This window comes from Bos indicus x Bos taurus, chromosome 8 (assembly GCF_003369695.1).
Source record: "Bos indicus x Bos taurus breed Angus x Brahman F1 hybrid chromosome 8, Bos_hybrid_MaternalHap_v2.0, whole genome shotgun sequence".
Taxonomy (NCBI): domain Eukaryota; kingdom Metazoa; phylum Chordata; class Mammalia; order Artiodactyla; family Bovidae; genus Bos; species Bos indicus x Bos taurus.
In genome coordinates, this window is record NC_040083.1 from 61,852,814 (window position 1) to 61,865,842 (window position 13,029).

Sequence of the window (13,029 nt, forward strand, 5' to 3'; positions counted from 1 at the left end):
TGGAGTACAGAAAACTTCTGTAAGCAGCACACTGGCTACACTGTGTTAAGCATCAAAATGATCCAGGAATAGAAAACAAATAATTCAGTGTAAACAACCAAAGCAATCACTGGATACAGGGCTGAATGGCAAATCACAAACTTGTAAAAAATATCCTGCAATCTAAGTGGCAGGCAAGGGACTGCCATCCTTAATCCACAAAGAGCTCGTATAAATCAATAAAATGATAAACCCTATGGCAGAAAAGATGGACAGATAGAAACACACAGTTTTGGAAAAGAGACACCCGTGGTAAACATGCATATGCACTAGTAACCCAAGAAGCTGCAAATTAAACTAAACTGCATTACAGTAAAGCAGGCAAAACTTGTAAGGCCTTTCTAGAATACAATTTGAAAGCCTGTATCAAAATGTTTATCTTTCTACTCAATTCTCCTCTGGGAATCAATCCCAGGGAAATAATCACAGACTTATTTATGCAAAGAATTAAGTTACAAAGATGTTCATTACAGCACTGTTAAATTAGTGAAAACTAGGAAGAGCCTAAATAGGCAAATAGAATACTATACAGACATTAAATTATTGCTGTTGAATGTTTAAAACAATGTAGACATCTTTCCATGTCATTAAGTGAAAAGTAGATAGATACACACAATATTGATTTTTGTGAAGGAAAATACATACACACATAAAGCACTGAAAAAGGTTAAATGGAAAAACAGTGAAATGTTAAAGCTGTTTCTTTGAATTGTAGAACTGAAGTTGGTTTCTATTTTAGTCTTGCTTATCTGCATTTTCTATACCAAACCTTGTCTTAGTTTTGTTGAAGGGGGAAGAAAAAAGTTAACACAGAGTTAAAACAGTTAACATTGGTGGTGGTTTAGTCACTAGGTCATGTCCGACTCTTGAGACCCCAGACTCCTCTATCCATGGGATTTCCCAGGCAAGACTACTGGAGTGGGCTGCCATTTCCTTCTCCAGGGGATTGTCCCAACCCGGTGATCGAACCCACGTTCTCCTGCAATGCAGGCGGATTCTTTACTGCTGAGCCACTGAAATTTATTTTAAAAATCCAAGTTTACTGTTCTGAGGAACTGCCCAGAACACAGGCAACTGGCATCTGCCCCCCACAGGAGGGCAGGTAGGGGCCGCATCATTCTGAGAATGCCACGCAGGCCCCAAACCACATGCATGGCTTTGGAATGCACCGGGGGGATTACAAGGCTGTCTGGCTTTCTGAGAGTGCAAGTCCCAGAAAGCAGAGAAGCTTCACTTTGAAGAACTTTTGGGACATTTTTATTTTTAGAATTTAGCCATGGCCTGGAGAAGCCAGGAAAGTTCCATTCCTCCTACTTCTGTTTGCCTCTCCCCGATAGCCCACGTTCTGGTGAGCCCCAGACAAGAAAGAACTTTCCCAGCAATCACAACTACCCTGCATTGAAATGTTCTGCTGAGCAAAACAGGCACGCTCCAGCCTCATATTCACCCTGTCATCCTGCCCTAGTGCCGAGCTCATTGGAGAAGGAAATGGCAACCCACTCCAGTGTTCTTGCCTGGAGAATCCCAGGGACAGGGGAGCCTAGTAGGCTGCCGTCTATGGGGTCGCACAGAGTCGGACACGACTGAAACTACTTCGCAGCAGCAGTGCCGAGCTCAGGCAGACAACACGGCAGGTGGCCTCCTTGTTCAGAGAATTGGGGCAATTTTCAACCAGGAGAGGTGGCCCTTTACACCCAAGCCCGTGCCTCCTCCTTTTATCACGAACAATTCCACTAGGCAATCTGGAGGCTCTGGCCACAGCTGCTTGAATCCAGCAGGGCTCTCTTCCCTATCTCAGTCACTGCAGACAGGACCCCTTCTGTCTGGGATGCCCCATGTGCACCCTCCTCTGGACCCAGCTCCCAGATGACTTCCTCTTCCTGGTGGTTCTTCCCAGCCCCTGACAGAGGCTACTATGCTTCAGAGCATTTATGGCTCTTAATCCCGGACTCACTTGCTGCATCAACTCTGGCTGGACTGTGACTGCACCGCCGGGGTCCTATTCGTCTTGGCTAATGGCAATTCATCCTTCTAAACGCTCAAGTTAAAACCTGGAGTCATCGGCGACTCTCCTCCCCCATCAGATCTCATACTTCCTCTGTCAGGAAACCCTTTAGGACGTGTCCTGAATCCAGTCTCCTCTCATCACCTATCACCAGCGCCCCAGTTCCTGTGGCTGAAGGTCACCTTAGTTGGCCCTCTAGCTGGTCTCCTTCTATCTATTCTCCACGAGGCTGCCAGAGTGATCCTTTTGAACCCCAAAAGCCAGATCATGTCATTGCTCTGTTTAGAACCTCCACTGACTTTCCACCTCACTCAGAGTTAAAGCTAGAAACCCTTTTAGCGCCTCCAAGACCCAAAGCTCTCAGCCTCCCCATCCCAACTCATCTCAGACCTCTCATCTCCCCACTTCCTCCCCACCTGCTCCACTCAGTCATGCGATCTCCCTGAAGCAGCCAGGCGTGCTCCTGCCTTGGACTTGTGCCCTGACTGTTCACTCTGCCTGGAATGTACTTCTCTCTCCGAGCCGTGTGAATCATACCATCACACCCTTTAGCAAAGCCTTCTGAGCATCCATTTGAAGCAGTTCTCCACCCCAAACTCAGGCCCACCCCAGATTTATTCTTCTCTACACTCTACCCGACATACTATATTTGCTTGAATCCTCTCCTGAGAGGGCAAACTCAGGGGAACATGAATGTTTATGTTTTGTCCATACTGTAGCCCCAGCATCTAAATAGAACAATACCCAGCAGGTAACCTACTCTCACGGAGAAGGCGATGGCACCCCACTCCAGTACTCTTGCCTGGAAAATCCCATGGACGGAGGAGCCTGGTAGGCTGCAGTCCATGGGGTCTCGAAGAGTCGGACACGACTGAGCGACTTCACTTTCACTTTTCACTTTCCTGCATTGGAGAAGGAAATGGCAACCCACTCCAGTGTTCTTGCCTGGAGAATCCCAGGGACGGGGGAGCCTGGTGGGCTGCCATCTATGGGGTCGCACAGAGTCGGACACGACTGAAGAAGTGACTTAGCAGCAGCAGCAGCAGCAGCAGCAGCAACCTACTCTCAACAATGTCTGTTGAATGAAAAGAAAGGACCTGACGTGGCCTCTCATGGCCCAGCTGAGGACTTGGGAGTCCAGCCTGTAAGTGAAGGCCCAGCAGTGCACCAGAAGTACCCATCTCCCCACCAACCCACCCACCTATCAAATCATTTTTCCACTCACTGGCCTCGGGAAACCCCTTTCTGACCATTACTCTAAAGTTTCGCTTGGAAAACTCAGGGCCTGAGTCATTCTCCAGGGCTCTGACTAATTCTCGCTCCATCCCTTGAACCCACCTCCAAGATCCTCCCTCTACAGCATAATGGGAAATCCAGAGAGTTCCCCTTGGAGAAAATGGAAAGGAACTGAATGATTTAGAGGAAAATTCAATTCTTCCTAGCTCATCAGTTGAGAAAGCGCAAACTCTCAGGAAGCCAGTGCCTCCGAAAGTGAAACATTAATAGAAATATTACTGGAAAATACCAGACAGGAAGAGAAGGAAAATTCCATTGTGGAAGCAAGATCCTCTGTCGACGTTCCTTAATGGTCTCAATAACTTGCTTCAGAATCAAAACAGAAAGAACCGGAAATCCATCAGGCTGTCACCCTTCCTCTGGACTGGAGCTTTGGCCAAAACATCTCCACATCACCCCGGCACAAAGGGCATTAGACTCAGAACACAAGGTCAACAGCCTGGCTGCTGTGTTGGCTAGTACCTGCTGTGAGGCAGGGCAAGCTCCATTCCTTCTGGGACCCTCAATATTCCATCTGTAAAATGGGGGTTACAGCACCTTCCTCAAAGAGTGACTCTGACAATTAAGTTAATTATGGGTGTGAAAGATTCTTTTAAGCTTTGGAATACTTATGCAAATGTAGGAATCTGTAGGTCCTACAATGCTAACAGAGGAGATTTTTATAAGAGTTTAAGTCTAGCCACAAATAAGGCAGAGAAAATTAAGGCATGAGATTGTGCAGCCTGAGGTGCTATGGCACAGTGGTTCAAAACAAAGACCCTAAATCTGGTTTCAAGGCTCACCTCTGCCATTTACTGGCAAGGTGACCTTAGATAAGTTACTTAACCTCTCTGCCTCAGCTCTCTCATATGTAAAAGGGGAATGACAGTAGCATCTACTCAAAGGACTTTGGTGAGCAGTATGACTAATTCTGCTCTTGTGGAACGCTCCTTCAACTCGAGTGACTATTTCATGATTCAAGTGCCTCCTCCTCCAAGAAGCCTTCCCTGCTTCCCTCAGTTGAAATGAACCTCCTCCTGACCCTGCTTCTCCTTTAGTTCCATGGAGTCAAGGCTCTGCTCAGGACAGCTTCTGTGCCAGGATGGCTCCCAGCTCACCCACACCACTCTGTTTACAGATAAACTGCCACACAGAGCTGTGTGGTCCCAGTGTCCTCACCAGAAGATAAGCTACTTGTGGGCAGGCACTACCCCTCCCCTGGCTTGTCCCTGTTACGCACAAAGCTTCTGACAGTGGCCTGCATATGGCAATTTCCCAGTCAACACAAGCCAAGCAAGGTATAAGGCAGGCAGGGTGGCAGACACCACTGGCAGCCTGTCTCCATCCTGCAGGAACAGCCCCTCCGCTCAGAGAGTGGGCGGAGATGCCACCATCAGCCAGCCAGCAACCCAGCTTTCTGCTTCAAAGCCACAAATCCCAATTTATTTTCTAGGGCGCCGCCTGACCTCTCCCTTTGCCACAGGCCACTACCACTTGGCTCTCCCATCCCAAGAGGAGAAAGTCAACCCCAAGTGAAACTGTCCAAGGGAGCGCCTGACCACAGGCATGTTCAGCTTTGCTCAAATGACCAGAGGAACGCACACCTTTTCAAGTTTGCCTTTTAACCCCTACTTTATGGGTCAGAAATGCTTTGGGGTTGGGGAGAGGACGATATCAAGGCTTGGGGGTTAAGTCTAGGGAAATCAGTTATGTTCTGAGGTGGTCAGATTAGAAGACAGTCATCTGATTTCCTTCGAGGACACTTAGGTTCTTTGTTGACAAGGGCCAAGGTATTGGGGTTTTGTGGGGTTTTTTTTCCCCTTAAAAGAGCACACATGCAGTCTCACCAATCCTTCAATGAGAAGACATGACAGTTACAAGACACACGTTTTGTGCAGCTGTCCCTTGGGAAGTGCCAACTCTGAGCATGGAATTTCTCTATGAAATAACTCGGGTGCTGCATTAACATCTCATTTAGGGAACTCAGAGTGAGATGAGGGAAGGGGAGAGAAAAGCTGGCTCAGGGGCCCCTTTGGGGACCACCAAAGCCCAGACTGAAAGAGATGGGAATTGGGAGGGGGTGGTATAAGAAGAGGAACATTAAGGGGAAGAGGAGACATACAATGCACATTTCAGTAAATATCAGAGCTTTACTATCTCTATCTAAATCACTGAAAGGAGTTGAACAAATTGATAAAAAGCATACAGGCTTGTAATTCAGACTGAACAGGTGTAATCCTGGCCCTGTCACTTAGTAGTTTTGTGACATTAAGCAAATCAATACCTCTAAGCCTCAGTTTCTTTATCTGTGAAATGGGGCAATAGTACCCATGGTAGAGCAATAGCACTAAACTCCCTGATTAATGGCCCGCCTGTATCCCTACCCTCTGCCACAGGACTTCACAGCTTCCCTTCTCTCCCTGAATACTGACTGGCCTTATAACTTGCTTTGGTCAACAGAAAGCAGCAGAAGGAACAGTAGGCCAGTTTCTAACTTCAAGAAACTGTATGGGCTTCTGCAATTTCTTGGAACCCTGCCACTATCATATGAACAAGGCTAACTTGCTGGAAGATGAGAGATCACATGGAACAGAGCCGAACTGAGGCAGCCAAGGCCATCCTAAACCAAACACGTACGACAGCCCAGCTAGGACTGGCAGGGCTACATACCCACTCCACACTGACCATAGATGCCTGAGTGAGCCAACTGAGGCCAGAAAAACTACTCAGTTGACTTGTGGGTTCATGGATAATAATAAAGACTTAACATTTAAATCAGGGGTTGGAAATTGCAGACCACAGGCCAGCTGCCTATTTTTGTTAATAAAGTTTTATTGGAACACAGCTATACTCTTTAGTTTATATATTGTCTGTATGCTTTCAAGCTACAATGGCAGAGTTGAATAGTTGTGATGGGGGCTGTCTGGCCTACAAGCTAAAATTACTCACTAACTGATTCTTTTGCTAACCTCTGGTTTACAACCACCGACTTTGGAGTAACTTGTGATGCAGCAATAGCTAACAGATACAGTACCTAAACCCCTTCTAGGGTGACTGTGAAGATTAAATGATCAATTAAGTGGTCAGCCTGAAGCCTGGAGAATCTATTTCTTTTCTGAGGAATCGATGGGAAAAACTGGATCTGATATGCAGCATTTCTCTCACACTACTTTCAAGGGACAGGACTTCAAAGTGTTCCAAGCCAAACCACAGCTACCAAGCTTGGTCCTTACTTTTTCAATCAATTACTTTCTAAGAACTGGAGAATGTGGCTATTAACCAAATGGAAAATGACTCTCAGCTCATGCTTCACCCTGGCTTCAATGAAGCTACACATCAATGATTTGATATGAAAAGGACACAAAGACCCCAATTCCCAACTCCTCCAAAAGATACATGAGACATTCTCTTGTTTCGCAGCTCCAACCTCTCTCTACAATTCCCCCACCACACCCACCTTTCAGAGCCTCCATCCATTCTCTTGGCACCAGCTTCTACCTGGAGAAGCTCAAATGCCACCACCTCATGAAAGCCCTCCTTGAATTCATAGACAGAGTTGTAAATTCCTCTCAGCCCTCTGCACACACTGCTGTTCTGGCATGCCTCATGCTGTGACACTGCCTTATTACCCGACTGTCTCCCAGACTAGACCTTAAAAAGCTCATGTTCAACTGCAGACTGAGAAGCTTCCCTCAACTCGCCACCACTTATTCTCTGTGAGGTCCCCCCTGCCTCGTATGCTGCTCAGAAACTGTTCCTGAGTATTTAAAAAAAAAAAAATTTGAACATGATATTATTTATTTCTTTGGAAGCATGTTATTTAACTCAACTCTGTGGATGCTGACAAAATACAAAGTGTTGGTACACATCGGCATGTATTTAAACTTGGGAAACTGATGTCATGGTGCATCTCGACTTTCTTAGTTGCAGTGGAAACATTTACTTAATTATGATAAAAGAAACAAGACTTCAGCAGAAAACCTAAGTGGATAACACTTGTCTGGCTGCACATAAGGAGACCTACCAAGTTACTGGCCTCTTTGTCATCATTATTTTTTTTTATAAAGACAACCTGAGGGAATAATATTTCCACCAACTAAAGTTTTGTATTTTCTTTCCAGGAGCTCAAGTCCTCACTGTCTCTCACTGGGACTATATTGTAATTGCCTCCCAACTCCAAACCCATCAACCCCAGCCTGGGATGCTCCTCAACCATGGCTCTGAGTCTATTATTTTCCTGATTCAACAGTCTTCCAGGCTTTCCCTGTGGGGTCCAAACTCAGGCCTCCACCTATCTCACACTGTCATCTCTCATTTTCCAAGTGAGGCCCACTGCAAGGAAGCTTTCATTTCCAAAAACACTCTCCACATTAAGGTTTTATATATGTACATGCACACACACACCAACACACAGACATACATGCATGCACACACAGATGCATGTACACAGCACATACACCTAAGGGCTCCCATAGGCTGCAGTCAGCCTTTCCTTGCGCTGAAATTCCACTTCCATCCCTAGATCCAACTCAAAGCTGCCTCCTAGGTGAAGATCTCACTAAATTCCCGAAGACAAAAACACTGGGAAACAAATGATGAAAAGGTGACGGGTGTCAGCAACCTTCAGAGGCTTAGGCCAAAAATTACTGCCAAGTCTTTTTGCAGCCTTTATTCCTTCCTCCTAGCTTGTCCTTGTACTGAGAGATCTCTGAGCGCAAAATATGTGCTGGGTAAAAGCTGGTTAAATTGAAAACAGACTCTCTCTTCCACGTGATTCTAAAAGGGAAACTACCCTAAACTGGAGACTGGCTGGTAGCAGGGTATATGTAGCCAGGTGTGCATGTGCCCCGGGATTCACCTAGGAGAACAGTGTCAGAAGGGGGCACAGGTACTGAGGGGGGCAGAAGGGCCCCCAAGATAAAGGTGGGTGGGAGGTGGCAATGGAGGCCCTGAAAGGAGGATTTGTGGACATAGCTCCTAGTCCCACGCCACAGTAACTTCCCAACATAGGCCAACATTAAAACACAGGTCCCCACACAGCTGGGGCATTCAACAGCCCTATGGGTACTTGTTCTATTCCCTAACAACTGATAAGAGGAAGCTGGGCCAGAGATTAAGTGGGCTGGAAGTACGTTTTCCTGGATCCATGGGTGAGGGGCAGAAGGCGGACTCTAGTGTGTTCAGGGCTGGACCTGCAGTGTCCCTGGCTTCCAAAAGCTGTCTGGCTGCAAATAATGTGAAAACCAGGCTACCGCCTGGCTGCTTGACCAGGAACACAGGGTAGGTATTGGCCCGGGACTAGGTGGCAGCTCCACAGAGATCAGAGATGAAGAGGGCACCCGGAGTCTCTGCATCCCAAAGCAGCTCCAACCAGAAGACCCAGAGGGAGGGTTATGAAGCCACTGTTGCGTAGGTGTGGTCCCAGGATCAGCTGCAAAAGATCACCTGAGAATTTGTTAAAGATACACCTTCTCAGGCCCCATGTGTTTTAACCAGTCCTCCAGGTGCTGGTTTGAGAACCACTGCATAGTATGACCCTCCCTGTTTCTTCCTCTTACTCGCCAGAAAGAATATCTGGCAGTTGCAATCCCTCTGACTCTGAAGATGGCAACAACCTCTTAAAAGATCAAAGGGCTCAAAGTCACAATCTAGTAGGTGAAGTGCACTCCAGAGAGATCTTTTTTAAAGAAACCATATCTGCTCATATGATTCAACAGCTAAATCTCCTTGCTGTGCTTAGGTTACAAGGTTCTCCCCGACCTGGGACCTCCTGCCCCTCTGGGGTCCTGCCCAACTCTAACCTTTCAATTCCTGCCACAAGGCCTTTACCTTCAATCCCCTAAAGCAGGTTCTCTTCTGCAGCCAACCATAACAGTGGTCCTCCCTGGCCACCTCCCATTAAGCTCTGCCATCACAGCACTCATCATGTACACCGCAGCCTGAACCACAGTAGTCACTGGACCCTGCTCCAGGGCCCAGCAGAGGGGAGCAAAGAAGAACTGTAAGAAACATCCGGTGGAACAAAGCCAAGTTTTCAACACACTTAACACTCCAGCTATTAAACTTAGTGTTCCTCAGTATTTGAAATAGTCTTATTTATAGTTAGGAAAAAACATTTACTAAAGTTTTGAAAACCATAAAGAAAGATTCTAGTGAGTAGGCAGAACCACAAGCAGCAGGAGAGAAAGGAGATTTGCCCACCTGGGAGGTGGTCATGGAATAACAAGGGAATGGTGGGATCTCTCTGGAGAGCTAGGCTAGGCTATCCTTCCATTTTCAGAGACTCCAGGTTCTCCCAGATCAGCACCTAGCCAAGCCTGGGCCACACAGAAGGCAGCAGGGAGCCTCTCTGCTGTTTCCCTTACAGATGGACTACAAACCCATAATCCTGGGGGCTCCCAGGGAAACCTCCTCTGCCCCCAAGGCAGCACCAAGGTGGCCACCCAGCTCCTAGCTCTTGTCATTTAGGTGTGGCACCCCAAGTGCTTAGGAAGCCCAGAGTCCATGCAGATGCATCCCCAGACTGGCCCCAGAGGGAAGTGGAATCCATAAGTTACCCATGCTGCCTTCAACAGACCCAGCAGGAGGTATGCTAGGGGGACCTGGGACCCTGGGGAGAGGAAGTCAGGCAGAAAAATTCAGGAGGGGCACCAGCTTACTTCTCCTGCCTGGAAAACAAAAAGTTACCTTCCCAAGCACCATCTGGGAAGTAGGGGCCTGTCTCCCTCCTGTCTGGAAATCCAGTCCTAAAAAAAACGCAGACTCTATCAGTTTCCCCCAGCCCACATCTGGGTGAAAAGTTTACCTTTGGGAGAAAGCAGGGCGGTGCCGGGGAAGGAGAGGGACAGCAGTCTGATAGCCATCACAGGGCACTGGGCCTCAGATGTAATGAAAGCACTGCCTTCCACCAGAAGTAGACAGAACAAGTATTATTTTATGGGGGAAAGGAGGGTGTCACAGGAGTGTGAAGGGGGAGGAGAGGGCCCAGTCTGGCTGTAATTAACTAGACTGCTCCAAAGGTCCGGGGGATCAAGATAGTCTCATCTGTTAGGGAGGAGAGTGTACAAAATCGTCCCCCTCATCCTTGGGGCTATAAAGGGTAAGGTCAGGAAGGAAGATGAGGATGGGAGGGGTGGTCTCCTTCCAGCTGGCCCGGTAGGCGGACCCCTCCCGGGCCAGGCTGGAGGAACTGACAGGTCGAAGTGGAGCGCTCTTGTAGACCAGCGCACTTCAACCGGAAAAGCACGCGTGGGGGTTGGGGGGTGGGGGGGCGTGTTTCGCGGTACAGCTCAAGTACAAAAGGCTGCCCCATTTGGAAACCTGGCGCGGGGGGTGGGGCAGGGCAGGGCATTTAGAGGGATTTACATATATCCGTTCAGAGACAGCCGGTCTGGATCTGCCATCGAAAATGTGTAATGTCCGGCGGGTCCCTTCCCAGCTCTAGACCTCAGTTCCCATCTATAAAGTCAGGGGCGAGTGGAACGGGGGTAGACAAGAATAAACTCTCTTCTAAATACGTGAAGGAAATGGCAACCCACTCCAGTATTCTTGCCTGGAAAATCCCATGGACGGAGGAGCCTGGCGGGCTACAGTCCATGGGGTCGCAGAGTCAGACATGACTGAGCCACTTACACTTTAAATACGTAAGGGCTCTGACTCTCTGACTTTCCTCCTCGAGGGGCTGGTTGGCTGTTTCTTGGACCAGGCTGGGCAGAGAGCTCTCTGGTCAGGATACTTCCAAAGAGGGCACCTGGCTGTGGGTTCAGATTGAGGACCTTCGGGAAGCAGCAGCGTTAAGAGGCTGTGTCAGGAAGCCAATGATTGGGGACAAAGCGCGTGCAAGGAGGCAGAATTTGGTAGCATTGTGGGAGGCCTGACCTCGGGTCCTAGCCCGAAGTGGATGTAGGAACTCGAAACTAGAGCGGTGCCTCAGTTTCCCCGTGCGCACAGTGGCTCTGGAACCTCTACTGAGGCCAAGGGCGCCTTACCTTGTCCTTCTTGCCGGCACCGCTCTCCTCCGCGGCCGAGGCGCCGCACTTGTTGAGCAGTTTCTTGCCTCCGCAGGCCGTTGGGCTCCAGGTACGGCCGCCGGAGCAGGCGCCCCCTGGGGGGTCCCCGGCACAGCCCGCGGCGCTCTCCACCTTAATAAGGCGATGCTTCGGGGAGATGTAGCGCACTTCGGCCGGGGTGGCGGGCCGCCGCTCGCTGCTGCTGCGGTAGAGGTGCGGGGAGCCAGAGGACGAGGACGAGGACGCGGCGGCGCCCGCGCCGGAGGAGGCGCAGCAGCAGCCCGCGGCGCCCGACGCGGACGAAGCGGAAAAGGCGCGCTGGCTCCCACCCGGTTCCCCGCCGCCGCAGTAGTCCAGGCGGCACATGGCGCGCAATTTGCGCAGCGACGAGCCGGGCCCGTTGTAGGGGTCCTCAAAGTCGCGCTCCTTCTGTGCGCGGTAGGCGCGGATCAGGTCGCTCGTGCTACCGCTGTCGTCGGGCAGCGATCCCGACGAGGCCGAGAAGCAGGAGGCGGCGGCGGTACCGCAGGACGCGGAGGCAGCCGCGGGGGCCTGCGGCACGGCCTGGGGGGGCTGCGAGGGCCGCTCGCCTCGGCGTCGCTGCTCGCGGTAGTCGGGCCGCGGCGGTTGCGGGGGGCTCTTGGTCTTGCTGTTGCCCAAGCTGAAGTACTTGTTCAGCCACTTGGCCATGGCGAGAGGCCGCCTAGGGCCGCGGCGCGGGAGCCGGGTCCGCCGCCGCGGCCATTCGGGGGGCAGCGATGCCGCCCAGGTCCCTTGGCGCCCCGGCCCCGGCCCCAGCGAGGGGCGTCCGGGGCGCCCGCTCCCGACGCCAAGTTCAAGTTCTCTCCGCTGCCTCCTGCCGGCCGCTCCCCGGCTCCGGCAGCTGCAGCACCGCCCTCCGCCTCCGCCGCGCGCCGCCGGGGCTTTGGATCTCCTGCCCCTTGCGGGCGCGTCTCATGGGATCCCCGCCGCGGCCCCACGGATAGCGAAAGGCCCGGGCGACCCCCCGCTCCTCAGACGCTCTGGCCGTGCGCTCTGCCACGGAGCGCGCTCCTGTCCCGTCGGAACCGCAGCCTCCGCCTCGGCCGGAATCCGCGGCTGCTGCTGGAACTTGTCGGGGTCCTCGGCCCCCCCCTGCCCCGACTTCTTCCTTCCCCTGAGCGCTGGAGCGAGCTCGGCCCTCGGCCGGCGAGCAATCGGGCCGGAGAGCAAGCGAGCGATGGAGGGAGGGAGGCAGCCGGCGCCCGCCCGAGCCCGCGCGCCCGTGCCCGTCCCGGCGGCGCCTGCCGCTGCCGCTGTCGCCGCCTCCCGAACCGCCGCGTGTGTGACACTCGGGCCGCCAGAGCCCGCCCCACCCCGCGGCCCCGCCCTCTCCGGGCCCGCGCGCGCCCCGCCCCCAGCCCGCCCTCTCAGACCCCGCCCCGCCCACCCCCACGCGCCCGGCAGCCAGACCTCGGCCCTGGCCCCGCCCTCTAGCGCCCCGGTTCTGGACAGCAGCAGCTCTCCCCTTCAGCACGCGCCACCTCCTGCGGCCGCCTCGGCGCCAGCCCCCGGGTCGCGCCTGAGGGCGCCGGGGTCCCGCGGCGCAGCCGGCCCCGCCTCGCTTGCAGCCCGCCACCGCCTTGGGCGAGAGATTGCCAGCCTAAACCTGCAGCGCGTAGAAGCCAAACCTTCCCCACCCCGGCACCCGAGCGTTGTGTT

General features: G+C 51.8%; 1 protein-coding gene across 1 annotated transcript in view; it reads right to left on the reverse strand.

Annotated features, from left to right (window-relative positions):
• SHB (SH2 domain containing adaptor protein B) overlaps nucleotides 1-12,551 on the reverse strand; it is a 138,865-nt gene extending 126,314 nt beyond the window's left edge. Inside the window, exon 1 of the mRNA XM_027549704.1 lies at nucleotides 11,308-12,551. Within this exon, the coding sequence (XP_027405505.1) occupies nucleotides 11,308-12,018 (711 nt within the window). The 5' untranslated portion in view covers nucleotides 12,019-12,551. The remainder of the gene's footprint in view (nucleotides 1-11,307) is intronic.
• Nucleotides 12,552-13,029: the final 478 nt, after the last annotated feature.